The sequence below is a fragment of the Canis lupus genome, chromosome 28 (genome assembly GCF_048164855.1).
Source record: "Canis lupus baileyi chromosome 28, mCanLup2.hap1, whole genome shotgun sequence".
Lineage (NCBI taxonomy): Eukaryota > Metazoa > Chordata > Mammalia > Carnivora > Canidae > Canis > Canis lupus.
This window is the reverse complement of record NC_132865.1, coordinates 24,401,630-24,414,833: the sequence shown is the minus strand read 5'-3', so window position 1 is coordinate 24,414,833 and position 13,204 is coordinate 24,401,630. Positions and strand designations below refer to the sequence as shown.

General features: G+C 36.2%; 1 protein-coding gene across 1 annotated transcript in view; it reads left to right on the top strand.

Annotated features, from left to right (window-relative positions):
* The window catches only part of PREX2 (phosphatidylinositol-3,4,5-trisphosphate dependent Rac exchange factor 2), a 283,911-nt gene that overhangs the window by 80,299 nt on the left and 190,408 nt on the right, over window positions 1-13,204 (top strand). Inside the window, exons 5-6 of the mRNA XM_072804340.1 lie at window positions 2,265-2,366; window positions 5,910-6,071. Coding sequence (XP_072660441.1) covers window positions 2,265-2,366; window positions 5,910-6,071 — 264 coding nt within the window. The remainder of the gene's footprint in view (window positions 1-2,264; window positions 2,367-5,909; window positions 6,072-13,204) is intronic.

Genomic DNA, 13,204 nt, shown 5'->3' with positions numbered 1-13,204 from the left:
TGACAATTTTGCTGAGTATTACAGTTGTTTTTTGGGAAAAGGATTTACTGATACTTTTTCTCTGCCACAGCCAGAAGGGGCTCCTATGGCACTAAAATTTTAGGGCTCTTCATAAAGTGTTAGAACTTTGTCATCTTAGTGAATTCATTCTGTTCTCAGCAGAGTTGACTCTTTGTTTGCCTGGGTGTAGTTTATTAATTGAATTGTATCAAGCCATGCCAGTAAAGTCTCGAGAGTGCTGATTTTAGATGATCCTATAGCACAGTCTGATAGGAAACCTGGCTTTTATAATTCCTGCCCTGGCACTAAGGGATTACTAATTATCCAAATGATTTTAGGAAATTCATTATTTCTCTGGTGTCATTTTCAATTTCTATAAAATGGGAATAACAACAATCACCCTTGGAAAAACAGGTAAGAGTTTACAGATGTGGTGATGGTATTATCTGGGGTACCTGTATATGCTGCCAACTCAGTTAAGTTTTCACGATCAGGGAAATCTCTGGGAGCTCATTTAGAAGACATTCTTCATGAACACATTAGGAGAGAGCTGGCTTTCATCAGATAGCCTAAATTGGCAACCCAAGCTCTGCTATTATGAAGACAGTTCATAATCTGTACAGTACTATTAGACAAGGCATTAATAGCATGTTGTTAAGCAGTCATGAGTTTCTTAGGGTACTTCAACCCACAGCTAGGTAAAGGGGGTGACCATATTTATAAGAGGTGCTGACTTGTAAAGAATACCGAAACATCATTGGAAATATAATGGGATATACCTAGATGTGTTTCATACGGTTCCTCTGGGGGCAATACCATGCGGAGTTGGAAAGAATATTTTGATAAACTGATTGCAATAGGGGATGAAGCCCTCAAAGAGCATGCTTGAGTCAGAACACTTACTTCTAAAGTGTCTGAGTGAACTTAAAGTGATGATATTAGTCTTGCTGACTTGAATACACAGATTGGTGCTAGAGCCAAGTAGCTTAGGACAGTAAGGGCTTGTTCTGCTACCCTCAGTCTTTCTTTTTCATCTTTTCCTGCTCAGCACTTGCTCTCTCTTCTCCACTAATATGGGACAGTAATCTTAAAATGGTGGTAGAAAGTTGGCTAAATTATCTGTAAGATATTTGAGGGGCCCTTTTCTCCCTTCATTACATATTTATCGACAGCTTTCTTTTTACCAGTCACTCTGATAGGCATTGCAGAAACAGGATTTGGTACAAGTTTCAAATCTTTTTCTTAATTGATGGTTAAACTATAAAATAAAGAACAGATGCTTCAGAGAGTATAGGCTTTTTTTTTTTTTTTAATCGGAATTGATTTTCTCTTCTATTTCATCCTACTCTGACTGCTGATTTTGAGATTTCTCCATTCATCTTGCCTCTTTGGAGATCATAGCTGACCTCCTTATCTGAGGCTGGCTGGCCAGTGTCACTGGTCAGGTATTCTAGGTATGCCAGCTAAAAATGACTTAGCAATCACTTGGTTGAAACTTGCCAGTTTTACAGACAGAAAAACTACCATTCTTTTTTTTTTTGTTAATTTATTTATTTATTCATGATAGACACAGTGAGAAAGAGACAGAGAGAGAGAGAGACAGAGAGGCAGATACGCAGGCAGAGGGAGAAGCAAGCTCCATACAGGGAACCCGACATGGGACTTGATCCTGGGACTCCAGGATCATGCCCTGGGCTGAAAGCAGGCACTTAAACCACTGAGCCACCCAGGCTGCCCCTAGCATTCTTAAATCAGCCCAAGTTGCATCACTAGTCAGTGGCAGAGGATGTATAGAACCCAGTTGTCTCCAGGCCTGCTCTTTACAACACAGCACAACACAACACAACACAACATAACACCATAATTCAGCTACAGTACAACTCCCTTTATAAGCAGAATTGATCTGTGTATTTTTGTGTCTATTATTTATTCATCCATTAGTCCATTCATCCATCTGTCTCTCCATCCATCCATCCATTCCTCTGTCTCTATCCTATTTCTTTTCCCTCAGACTTCATAGTCAGGATAATATATATAAATTAATTTTCAGGATATATACTCAGAACATATTTTGGTTTCTATAACTAATATGAAATGGGAAAATACTTCTTTGTCTTCTGTAAATGTTATTTGTGATTGCATGGGTTCATCTCAGAGATAGAGGTAGGCTTTCACATGTTTTTAGCAGAAAACTTTATGATAGAAGAAAACTTCATGTTTTCAGGTTTAAAATATGTAATTAATTATTTTTATTTCTACTGCAGAACTGCATGCTACTTGGAGGACGGAAGAACACAGATGTTCCCCTGGAAGGATATTTAGTAACACCAATACAAAGAATTTGCAAGTACCCTCTCCTTTTGAAGGTATTTTATGTGTTTATTTCACTATAGTGTTTTCCTTGTGTCTGCATATTTTGCTGATGGTCTTAAAATTTTTTTATTTTTTTTAAAGATTTTATTTATTTATTCATGAGAGACACAGAGAGAGACAGAGACACAGGCAGAGGGAGAAGCAGGCTCCATGCAGGGAGCCCGATGCGGGACTCGATCCCGGGTCTCCAGAATCACGCCCTGGGCTGAAGTCGGTGCTAAACTGCTGAGCTACCGGGGTTGCCCAATAATTTGATTTTCTAAAGAAAGGGCAGATCATAGTTACTGGGGAAAATAGCTATATATATATATATATATATATATATATATATATATATAGATTAGGAAACAAATCTTTTGGGAAAAGAGACTCATAGTGCTTTTTATAGAAAATAAACTTGTTTGAGTTTTATTTAGAGTAAATGCATTGGTTTCAAGATAGATCCCATTAAATACCTTATGACTGGTTTATATAGCACTTTATCTACAGGGTTCTTTATCTTAAGTAATTCTACTGTTGGCATATTTTTTGACCTCCCCTAATGTTGGCGACTTCTTGATGGCAATGAAGCCAAAGTCAAAGTTACTTAACTTCAGAACTTGGTTTTTAAATCATTATTACAAGGAATGCTGTGCATCACATGGGACAATAAATGATAGGACGTAGGATGACAGTGCTAAGCAAAGCTGCCTCTGGAAAACAGAATAGGCCCCAGTAATTGTTGTAGGTCCACCGCCTTATTACAATAACCAAAAGTTTTATTGTGAAAAACAGATTATAATGTACTAATTATGCTTATACTGCAAGAGTGTGCAAAAAGATTAGAATAGCAATTCTGGAAATGGTAGTTTTTGGAACTACAATAGCAGCACAGGCAGTTGGGGATGGTGGTTAAGCACATGAGCTCTGAGCTCCAGTCCTAAGTATTCTGCTTACTAGCGGTGTGGCTGAACACGTAATCTAATCTCTTAAAGCCTTGGGTTTTTATATATGAAACAGAAATAATAAGGATGAAATTATAGTGTATGTCTGCAAGAATGTGTATATTGGATATGTATATCTGTTTATGTATGTGTGTATATACATACATATACATATGGAAAAGGTATTACATAGAAATAGTAATTGAATTGTTTAATGTAAATCATTAGCACAGTATGTACTCCATATATGTTAGCTGTTATTTACTCATATATATTTGATTCTAATTTATTTTAATAAATTATTACTTGCTATCTAAATTTTTAAAATACTCCCCAATATTATGCACATATTAACTGGTGTTCTTCTTGATTTATTTTTTGAGAAATAAATGTAAGGAATTTGAACTAAAAAACATTTTTTAACTACAACTTCTGTGAGTTGCATAATTGTTTTTTTGTGTAAAATTTCTTTGAAAACAGTTTCTTCTTATTAAAAAACAAGTTAAAATTACTTGGTTAAGCCACGGAGAGAAGCTAACACATGGATCTCCAGTTCTGCAGAGTTTTAGTGTGGTCTTCAGAAGGTGAGGAAGATTGATGCAGATGTGACTCTTGTCTTTCTGAGAGTCCTTCCAGACTTCTGACTTGGTGACTCAGATCACTTCAGTTCTTCCTGGACCTGATTTTGGAATCCCAGGCATTTGTTTGTTTTAAGAGTCAGAAGGGATAGTGATACTAAGAGAAATACGCCATGCTACGTAGTTGTTCTAAATCACTTCTGGATAGGGATGACCACTGGATAGGGTTGGTTCAGCTGACCTCTCAAAAGATAGAATCATGGACACATCCTTACTTAGAAAGAAAAAAAAATCAACTCAGAGCACCTTCAGTGGAAAGATGACATCTTTCCCCTTCTTAGGATGATTATCTTCACAAAGAAACATGAAAAAGCCATTTACTTGTAGTAGATATGTTGGTGTTGATATTTTTTGTGGTTGTTGTACCATCGTGCTGATAATCTCTTTGATTTTGGATGGTTTTATTTATTCAGAGAAAAACATTAGGGATTAGGCTGTGTGTTAAAAAAAAGATATATTGGTCTTATTTGTGGAACTTGAAATTACTGGTTTGGCCAACTAGCACAGGGTTCATAGAAAGTAACTGACAAAAGATTATTACTAGTCATTTATCTTGCTGTTTCACATTATCTAAATTCATGTCTTGACTCCACAGATACCCATTGGGCACAATTCCATAGGGCCCCAAATCATAGCCTGCAGACTGCCTTGACCACTTCACATAATTTACAAATACTTCTACACTTTAGAATTTCTAGAGAAGCCAGCATATCTTTTTTATGGATTTGTGTTCCAACATAAGTTTTTAAATCTTGTCTTGGGAGTGATGTAATGTGTATTCTTTTGGTGCTGGCTCTGCAGAGCCTAGTGTGAAGATACTGAATGCAGGGTCAAAGTTTATGGCAGAATCAGACCTCAAGAGAGTATAACAACAGCATATTTTCCCACTGTATGTTAAGAATTAAGAAAATTCTTTTAAAGACTTGCCTCAGGATTTCTGTAATTGTGTTAGTTACATGATGATGGCAACTGTAGTAAAGAAACAAATGACTAATTAAAAAGCAATGTGGTCACAACTGTCTAGACAGTGGGTGAAGATGTTTAATTTTGTGCTTCTAAACAACAAACAAGACCTTTTAATATATTTAAAAGATTAAAGATCACTCTTGTTCTGATATCCTGAATGGAAAAAAACATAAACTGCCAAAAAAACCCTCCAAAAAATCCAAACAAAAAGAAAGCTATTGAAGGGCATATGGCAATTCTTTCATTGCAGAGAGTGAACCTGAGTTATTGGTGAAAATAGCATAAATTGCTGCTTTAGTGATGGGGTATTGTGGAACTTATAAATTATTTCTTTTGCTAGAGTGTAAAACATTATTTAAAAATAAGACATGTTTTTATAGTTTCTCAAAAATGTGTTAGAAAATTAGGCATTTAAATTATTTTTGAGGGACTCCTGGGTGGCTCAGCAGTTGAACGTCTGCCTTTGGCTAAGGGTGTGATCCTGGGGGACCTGGGATCAAGTCCTGCATTGGGCTTTCTGCATGGAGCCTGCTTCTCTCTCTGCCTGTGTCTCTGCCTCTTTCTGTAATCTCTCATGAGTAAATGAATAAAATCTTAAAAAAATAAATTGTTTTTGAAATTATGGGACATATTTATTTAAAGACTTAATGTTCTGTTAAAGACTCTAAGAAAACATAAAAAATTCTATTTCTGTTGGAGCAGAGGTCAAACAAAAAAATTACATGCTGCAGGTGAGATATTTGACAATCTGAAAGGATAAAGCTAATTTATTTCTTAAAAACAACATAATTTTAAGGAAAAGAAGTAAAGGAGCTCCAAAATGTGTATCAGGGTAACGCATATTCATTGATTGAACCTCTTGTTTTTGTTCTCCATCTTAGTGGAGTTTGTGATGTCACTTCTGAAAGTGGCTCTCACGATCTCTGCAGTTTCATTTCCTGGTCAGTCTGAACCTGCTGTACCAGAAAGCTGAAGATCAAAGGGTGATTTGCTTTTTGTGTATAAACAGGAGTTGCTGAAACGGACTCCAAGGAAACACAGTGACTACGCAGCAGTGATGGAAGCCCTCCAAGCCATGAAAGCTGTCTGTTCTAACATAAACGAGGCCAAGAGGCAGATGGAGAAGTTAGAAGTTTTAGAGGAATGGCAGTCTCACATTGAAGGCTGGGAGGTACATTCACTCTACTCAACAATGGAACTTAAAATAGTTTTGTTGTGTCTTAAGCTGTGTGTAGTATTGTTGACATTGGATAGAACCATAAATGGTCATTTTCCCAGATAATGCCACAGGGCTGTAACAGTTTCCATAAAGTGCTGTCATTATTATTTTTAAATACCTTTAAAGTGCCAGTTAATTGACTTAATGTCAACCTGAAAGCAAGAGAGTCATCTAATATTGTATGGGTTATAAGCTATGGTATTTCAGTATTTGTGCACCTTGATTATCCTTTTTCCTGTCTTCCTTTGGTCAATAAGTACAGAGCCAGAACCCAGGAGAGAGTAAGGAAGGGGAATAACACTCCATACGTGTTCTGTGATACTGTTATTTTCAGATTCTAAATTAGGTGTTTGATGATGAATTTCATTTTAAGCTCACTTTATATCTCTAAATTTGAATTTCTTCATTTCTAAAATGAAGGAACTGTCTATGATATGATTTTTAAGGTCCATTCGAGATGAAAAGTTTTATGGATTTATGATTCATTAGAGAAAGATTTTTTTAATGATAAAACAAATGAAGAGCGATATTTAGATTCTATTCAGAATCTGTAATATGTTTTCATCTATGGTAACTTTGAATCCCCATTATTTCATGGGGTTGGAACCTTATTTTATTTTAGTGCATATTAAAGCATAAACTAAAATTTTGTTTTTATAAATTGACTTAATTGAGATGAGCATGAACTTTCAACTAGGATAACTTATTTTTATAAAGCAAGTAGTTAATTTTTTAAAGGTATAAAGATTTAAAATGTTTCCAACCAAATAATGTGTCACACATATTCTAGTGGATTGCTTTTTATCTTTAGGGCTTTATAATTGACTAATTTGTTTCATATCTTCAATATGTTAGTTCACATTTATATTTAAAATTATATCCACTTGGATTTGCAAAGAAATCTCAAATATTGACCTCTGGGAATTCCCCTATTTATCCACTCTTTACCATGAAACTTTTCAAATACTAGTTGGGATCTAAGCTTTCTCCTCATCTATATTCTTTGATTTCAAGTGTCCAGGGTGACCTCGTATTTCAGCATGAATGCTACTTATTTCAGTCAATTAAAATGGTTGTGTGTTTTACAGTTGATTCATGATGATAATTCCTTTCCTAGGGAGCGGTTATCCTGCTGAGATGAGGAAAATGGACTTGTTTGCTTTTGTCATTCTGTTGTCATTCAAACATTGGAAGAGAATCCAAACTTGCTTTAAATTGCAGGGTTTTTCATTGATATCTGCCAGAACTTTTACCAAAACAAAATTTCACAGATTCTTCTGGGTACTCTAGGGAAATGGAATCTTTCATAATTTTGTTCCTCCTCATGTATATCCTATAAATTGAATCTACTGCAGAAATAAAAGATTCCTTTTTTTAAGAGATTTTATTTATTTATTAGAGACAGAAAGAGAGAGAGAGAGAGAGAGCGAGCACTAGTATGCAGAGTGGTAGGCAGAGAGAGAGGAAGAGGTAGACTCCCCACTGAGCAGGGAGCCTGATATGGGGCCTGATCTCAGGACCCTAGGATCATGACTTTAGCTGAAGGCAGATGCTTAACCAACTGACCACCCAGGGCCCTAAAATAAGACATTCTTTGAAAAGTGTTGATATTTCTTGCACTGAGCATTCCAGTTACTCAAAGGAAGAATGTGTGGATCATACTGTGTCATATACAGCTCATAACAGTGGGTGCCTCTATCCCCCCAGCCTTGTATTTACAACAAACAGTTGGAGTGCAAGAGGAAGATGGGGCATCAGGATAGAGGAAAGGAGCTGCAGGAATTCAGATATGACTACAGTTCGGGCATGCACAGAGGAGATCATATGAGTGTTGGGTCCCAAAAAGGGCAGCAATGCAGATTCTACTTGAGTAGGATTTGAATATGATTGCATAAGACATAGGCATGCTGCTTTGGAGGTTTTTGGGATGTTGAGGGAATGCAGCTTGGAGGAAGACCCAGCCAACTGGTTGGTGACTTGTGATAAGAACTTGATTCCCCACCTCAGTCCACCACCTTGGAGAGAGGGGGAAGGCTCTGGTTCCTTCCTGGAAGCTTAGGAGAAACTGCTGATAGGACTCCAGACATGTACAGGACAGAGGGCTGAAGGCAGGCCCTGGGAGGGAAGGGGGATAGTTAAAGAGCTTTCTTTGAATTGCAAACAAGGATTACTGCTCAGCTTGCAGACAGCTTTATATATGTTTAGAGTGGCTCTAGTGGGGTTAGGACAGGGCCAGGGGAAGATGTCAGGTGGCATGTGGGCCAAGAACAGAGTTCCTTAGAGAGCCTGTGAGGTGAGAAGCCTTGAGCTAAGGTTGGGAAACAGCTCCCTGTCTAGTTCCTTTGCTGGGACCTCCTCATTGCAGGCCTTTTAGGATCACCTTACGGATGAAACGCTTGCTCCAGTAAAATCTCTTGAATTGGGTCTGATTCTGATACACAGTGAATTTGTGTTATTTCTACTTTAGGTGGATTATTTATTTCACTTAATTATCCAAGGTCTTATTTTCCCATTAATCAAATGAAGGTTTTTTATAGTAAAATCTGTCAGGTATCTAGCCTATCTAGTATTTTGTGCTGTAAATTATCATTACATTCCTGGAGTTTAGGTAGACAAGTGATTGAAATTTTTGGTTCCCAAATCAGATGACCTAGTGCAGAAACCTGGCTTTTGAGCATACTTCATCCCTAATCCAGGCTCTTACCCTTAGTTTGGCGGTAGTACATCAGACTCTCCTACATACAGTGTAGGTTATTGCAGGAGTCAAAGGAAATAAGTAGAAGTGCTTTGAATACTGTAAAATGCTATGCAAATGAGTAGTATTTTATTTAATTTATTTTTGTAAGATTTAAAAAAAAGTATTTATTAATGAGAGATACACACAGAGAGAGAGAGAGAGAGGCAGAGACACAGGCAGAGGGAGAAGCAGGCTCCATGCGGGGAGCCCAATGTGGGACTCTGTCCCCGATCTTCAGGATCAGGCCCTGGGCTGAAGGTGGCGCTAAACCGCTGAGCCACCGGGGCTGCCCAATGAGTAGTATTTTAAAGCTCTGGTTCAGTGGCAGGATTTTACCCTTGAGAAATTCCCATTGGTCTAATATATGCACCTGTCTACTGAAGATGTTATATCACTTCAGTTAAAGTTAGATAGTTCTAAGCCACAGAAACTGAAAGAAACATTAATTTAAAAGATATGGAGTACTTCACAGAATCAATAAGAAAGCTATACTCTCCATGGTGGTAGGCAGGCTCATCAGTGCCCTAGCTAAAATGAATAGGCTCTAATAATTTTTTTATTTTCAATTTTTTTCTCATAAGTTTTTCCACACTTACATTACATCACTCAAGATTTAGGATCAAAATCTAAGATTCCTCTAATCTTGCCTAGGTAAATTTGTTTAGGGGAGGTCAGGGGTCCTTGGTTGCCAATCATCCCCTTTCCTTTTGAGGAAAGGCTGATCCATTGTACACAATCTTGGTGAGCCTTTAACAGTTTTCTGAGTTATTTTAATCCCCATTACACAGATTTTAAAGATGAAGGCCATATAATTCACCCCAAATGCTTATAGCTAACAGATGGCAGAGTTTAATATGAAAATAGACAGACTGGTTCTAAATCCTGTATTCCTTGTCACTGTGTAATATTATATCCACTCAGACAAAAATTCAGTTAATTCTTTGATAGCCTACCCTTTAAAAGTAAATTGATTATAGAAATTAGGTTTTTGTCAGCATTTACATAGTGACCTCCATCACAGAAGATGTGTAGTTTAATTGCTCATTTTTTAAGTCCTGCCTCTTATTAGTATAATTCATTATATCTCAGTTTTATGTCTTATCCATCATTTAAAACATTGCACAAGATATTCTACTGAAGGTAATTGTAGGGCAATGATCAGTGTACTTGGAAAGGAAGTTCATTAGCTGTTTAATCAGAGTCACTGATTCATTTCATAGAACAGGATCATTCTCAGTCTTGGTCTGCTTTTTGCCTGATTGATAGTGTTGTAATGATAACTGTAATCTCCGGAGTCATGATGAACAGGGGAGTATTAATAAGCATTGTGTTACTTGGTAATTCAGCTTTACATCCATGATGGCCTATTTGGAGTAGATCTCTCAATCTGAAAAAAGTTATATTAAAAGATAAGAGGCAGAATTATTAATATATGAAGGTGTTGGAAAAAATAAGATCAAAGGAGTTTTTGTGTTTTATTTTATTTTATTTTTTTATTTTATTTTTTGTTTTTGTGTTTTAGAGAGTAAAAAGAAATAATAGAAATTTGACTCCTTGGTTACCTTCTTACATGAAGAAATATAATGATAGAAGACCATCTTAACATCTGTTTGCTGCTTTGCATATGATTAAGTTTGTGTCTGACAATGTATTGACTTCAAATCATGTTCTCTCACACTCTTCATGAGTGTGAGTCTAACAGAGGTTGTGATGAAACTTGTTTCCTTTTTCTTCTCTACAAGGAGATTTGGTAGATACAAACTTGTCCACTGCCTTGAGACAGAGTTGATTTATAGATGACCTTGTTATTTAAGGATAAGTAGTTTGGGAAAAAGGCTATTGAAAGTGAATGGATTTAGAAAGGGGAGCAGAATTTACTAAGTGGGAGAGGCGGGGAAGCTGGATTGGGACTGCATTTGGTAAAATGAACATTTGTTATTAATTTGTTTTATCTAATATATGACAGAATCTAGGTTATAACTTCAGTTAATTAGTTGAATCTCAAAAAGAGTGAGTCAAATGCTGAATCTCTTGCAGGGGGTGGGGTACACATTTTATGGCATCATGTGATAAAATGAGGTGGTATCCTTCATTTCATGTTTAACTTTTCTAGTAGTTTTAAAGTTTTTTTTGAAAGAATATTCAAGTGCTTCATTCATTTTCTCGAGACACTCTCTTGATATTGAAACCATTCTCTTATAAAACATCCATCTAATTGTCATTCTTGTCAATTTTCTTTTCTTCCACAGTGAGTGGGCCTAGCTCTGTTAGATCTTCATCTGTCAATGCTTTGCATATGATTAGGGGAAGTTTCAAGGCCTCCTGTCATCTTTCATCTTTGCCAAGATTATGCCTTCTCTCTGCAGTCTGTGTTTTTCTGGTATTAACATTCAACATTTAGTTGACGAGATGAATGAGTTCGACTCTGGTGTTAAGCAGGGAGAGCCAGCAATGGGGTCAAATAATTAGTGAGTAGTTTCACTTTATAATGATTTTTGCCATCTCATAGCTGCAAAGAATCAGTAATAAACCCTTATATAATATGTTAAGAGAACTTGTTAACATAAATTGACTTACCTTTCAATTAGCCCAGATATGGTTTAGCAATATTATTTTTATTCAGTCTATTCAGAGGTGGGGATTTGTTCTATTATTGCAGTGCTTCAAAAATCATGATTTTAATGTTTGTAGAAACACTGGAAATTAAAAAGGAGCCATAAAAGAAATAAATACACATGCTTCTGGCTGTCTTTTCTGGGTATTGTCATTTTTTGAAAGCATACTTTGGCACCTAAGAATTGTCCACCTATGAAAATTCATCATACTTCCCGCATTAAGTTCTGTAATGGTGCTTTAAAATTTAATAGTTTTTCATATATGCTGACTATATAATTGGCAGATGATTATATACCTCAAATTATAGAATCAAAATTATTCAACTTAACAAATTAGATTCTGACTTGTATTATTTGCCTCCTGATCTTGTCCATGAGGTACACACAATGAGAAGAGAAGCCATTGGTGAGGAGTGTTGCCAACATGGACTGACTCCAGGTCCTGGTCTTAATGAGGGAGGTCATAGTTTGCTCCATTCATTTCAGACTGATCTCTTCGCCATATTGGAAGGCGATATTTAAGTGGCATACTTCATAAATTTGACAAAGAAAATCCCTGGAGAATAATTGAAACCTGAAACCACAGCATGGAATGAACTATCTACTTAATTATAAACATATATAATCATAAACACACAGCTGCCCCTAATATTCATCATTGTTAAGTCATACCAATTCTCATTTTATTAATGCTCTATTATTGCAATGATCACACTGCATTTAATTCTATATTTACATATTTGTTTCTTCCACTAGTATCAGGAGCAGGGGTCATATCTCAAGCCTTGGATCTCTGTCTGGCCATCTAGGACAGTGTCTGATACATAGTGGGTTGGGTGGTAATTAAATGCAGATACAATTATATTGTAGTTATGTAGTAATTAATTGTCAGTGGCTTCTCAATATGTTTTGATATTTTTGGTTCTTTTGGTAGTAGCAGTGATTCTGACCTACTTCCGTTATTTGTTTCATTTTTCTGCTACTTTGATGTTCTTTAATCCTCCTTAGCATCCTGTTCTGGCTTATGGTTCACAAATACATACCATGCAAGGTTTTTTTTTTCCTTCCTCGTATTAGAGTTGAACACTTGCAGTGGCTTGAAATTCAGTCTTTGTGAATGGATTTCCATAGTACAGGTTCTGTTTCTTTTGTCTAAGGACATACACAGATGGGCTTCCCTCACTGAAGTTCACCTTTGCACTGCCAGGGCCATGGTGAAGGAAGAGGGATGACATGGGTTTCCACAGGCTGGAGTAGAAAGAGAAGGTTTTGGAATGAGATGCACTGAATGAGTAGACTCCCACCCCTGGTCATAGTTATTTATGTATGGTTACTTCTCACCTTGAACTGTCAGCCTTCCTTTCCTGATTTAATAAAAGCAGTGAGGATTAGAACCATTCATGTAACTTCCTTGCTGGGATTTTCCTGTATTTAATTCTCTATATATAATTCATTGCAAGCATGATTTTACATGATAAATGTAGCTTTCTAAAGGGAAATACAACTTAAAAAAGATAAATCATCTAGATGATAAAAGTACATTATTTTGGTTATTTTTTAAGGGATTGCTAAGACAGCAGAACTATGAATCATATGGATAAACATTATTTAAAAAAATCTGCATTAAATATGTATATGTACATATTATATTATGTGTAATGGGTTTAGGGTAGTTCAAAATTAATGATTTATGCAAGCCCTCTTACTTTTTAAAAATGATTCTTTTACACCTT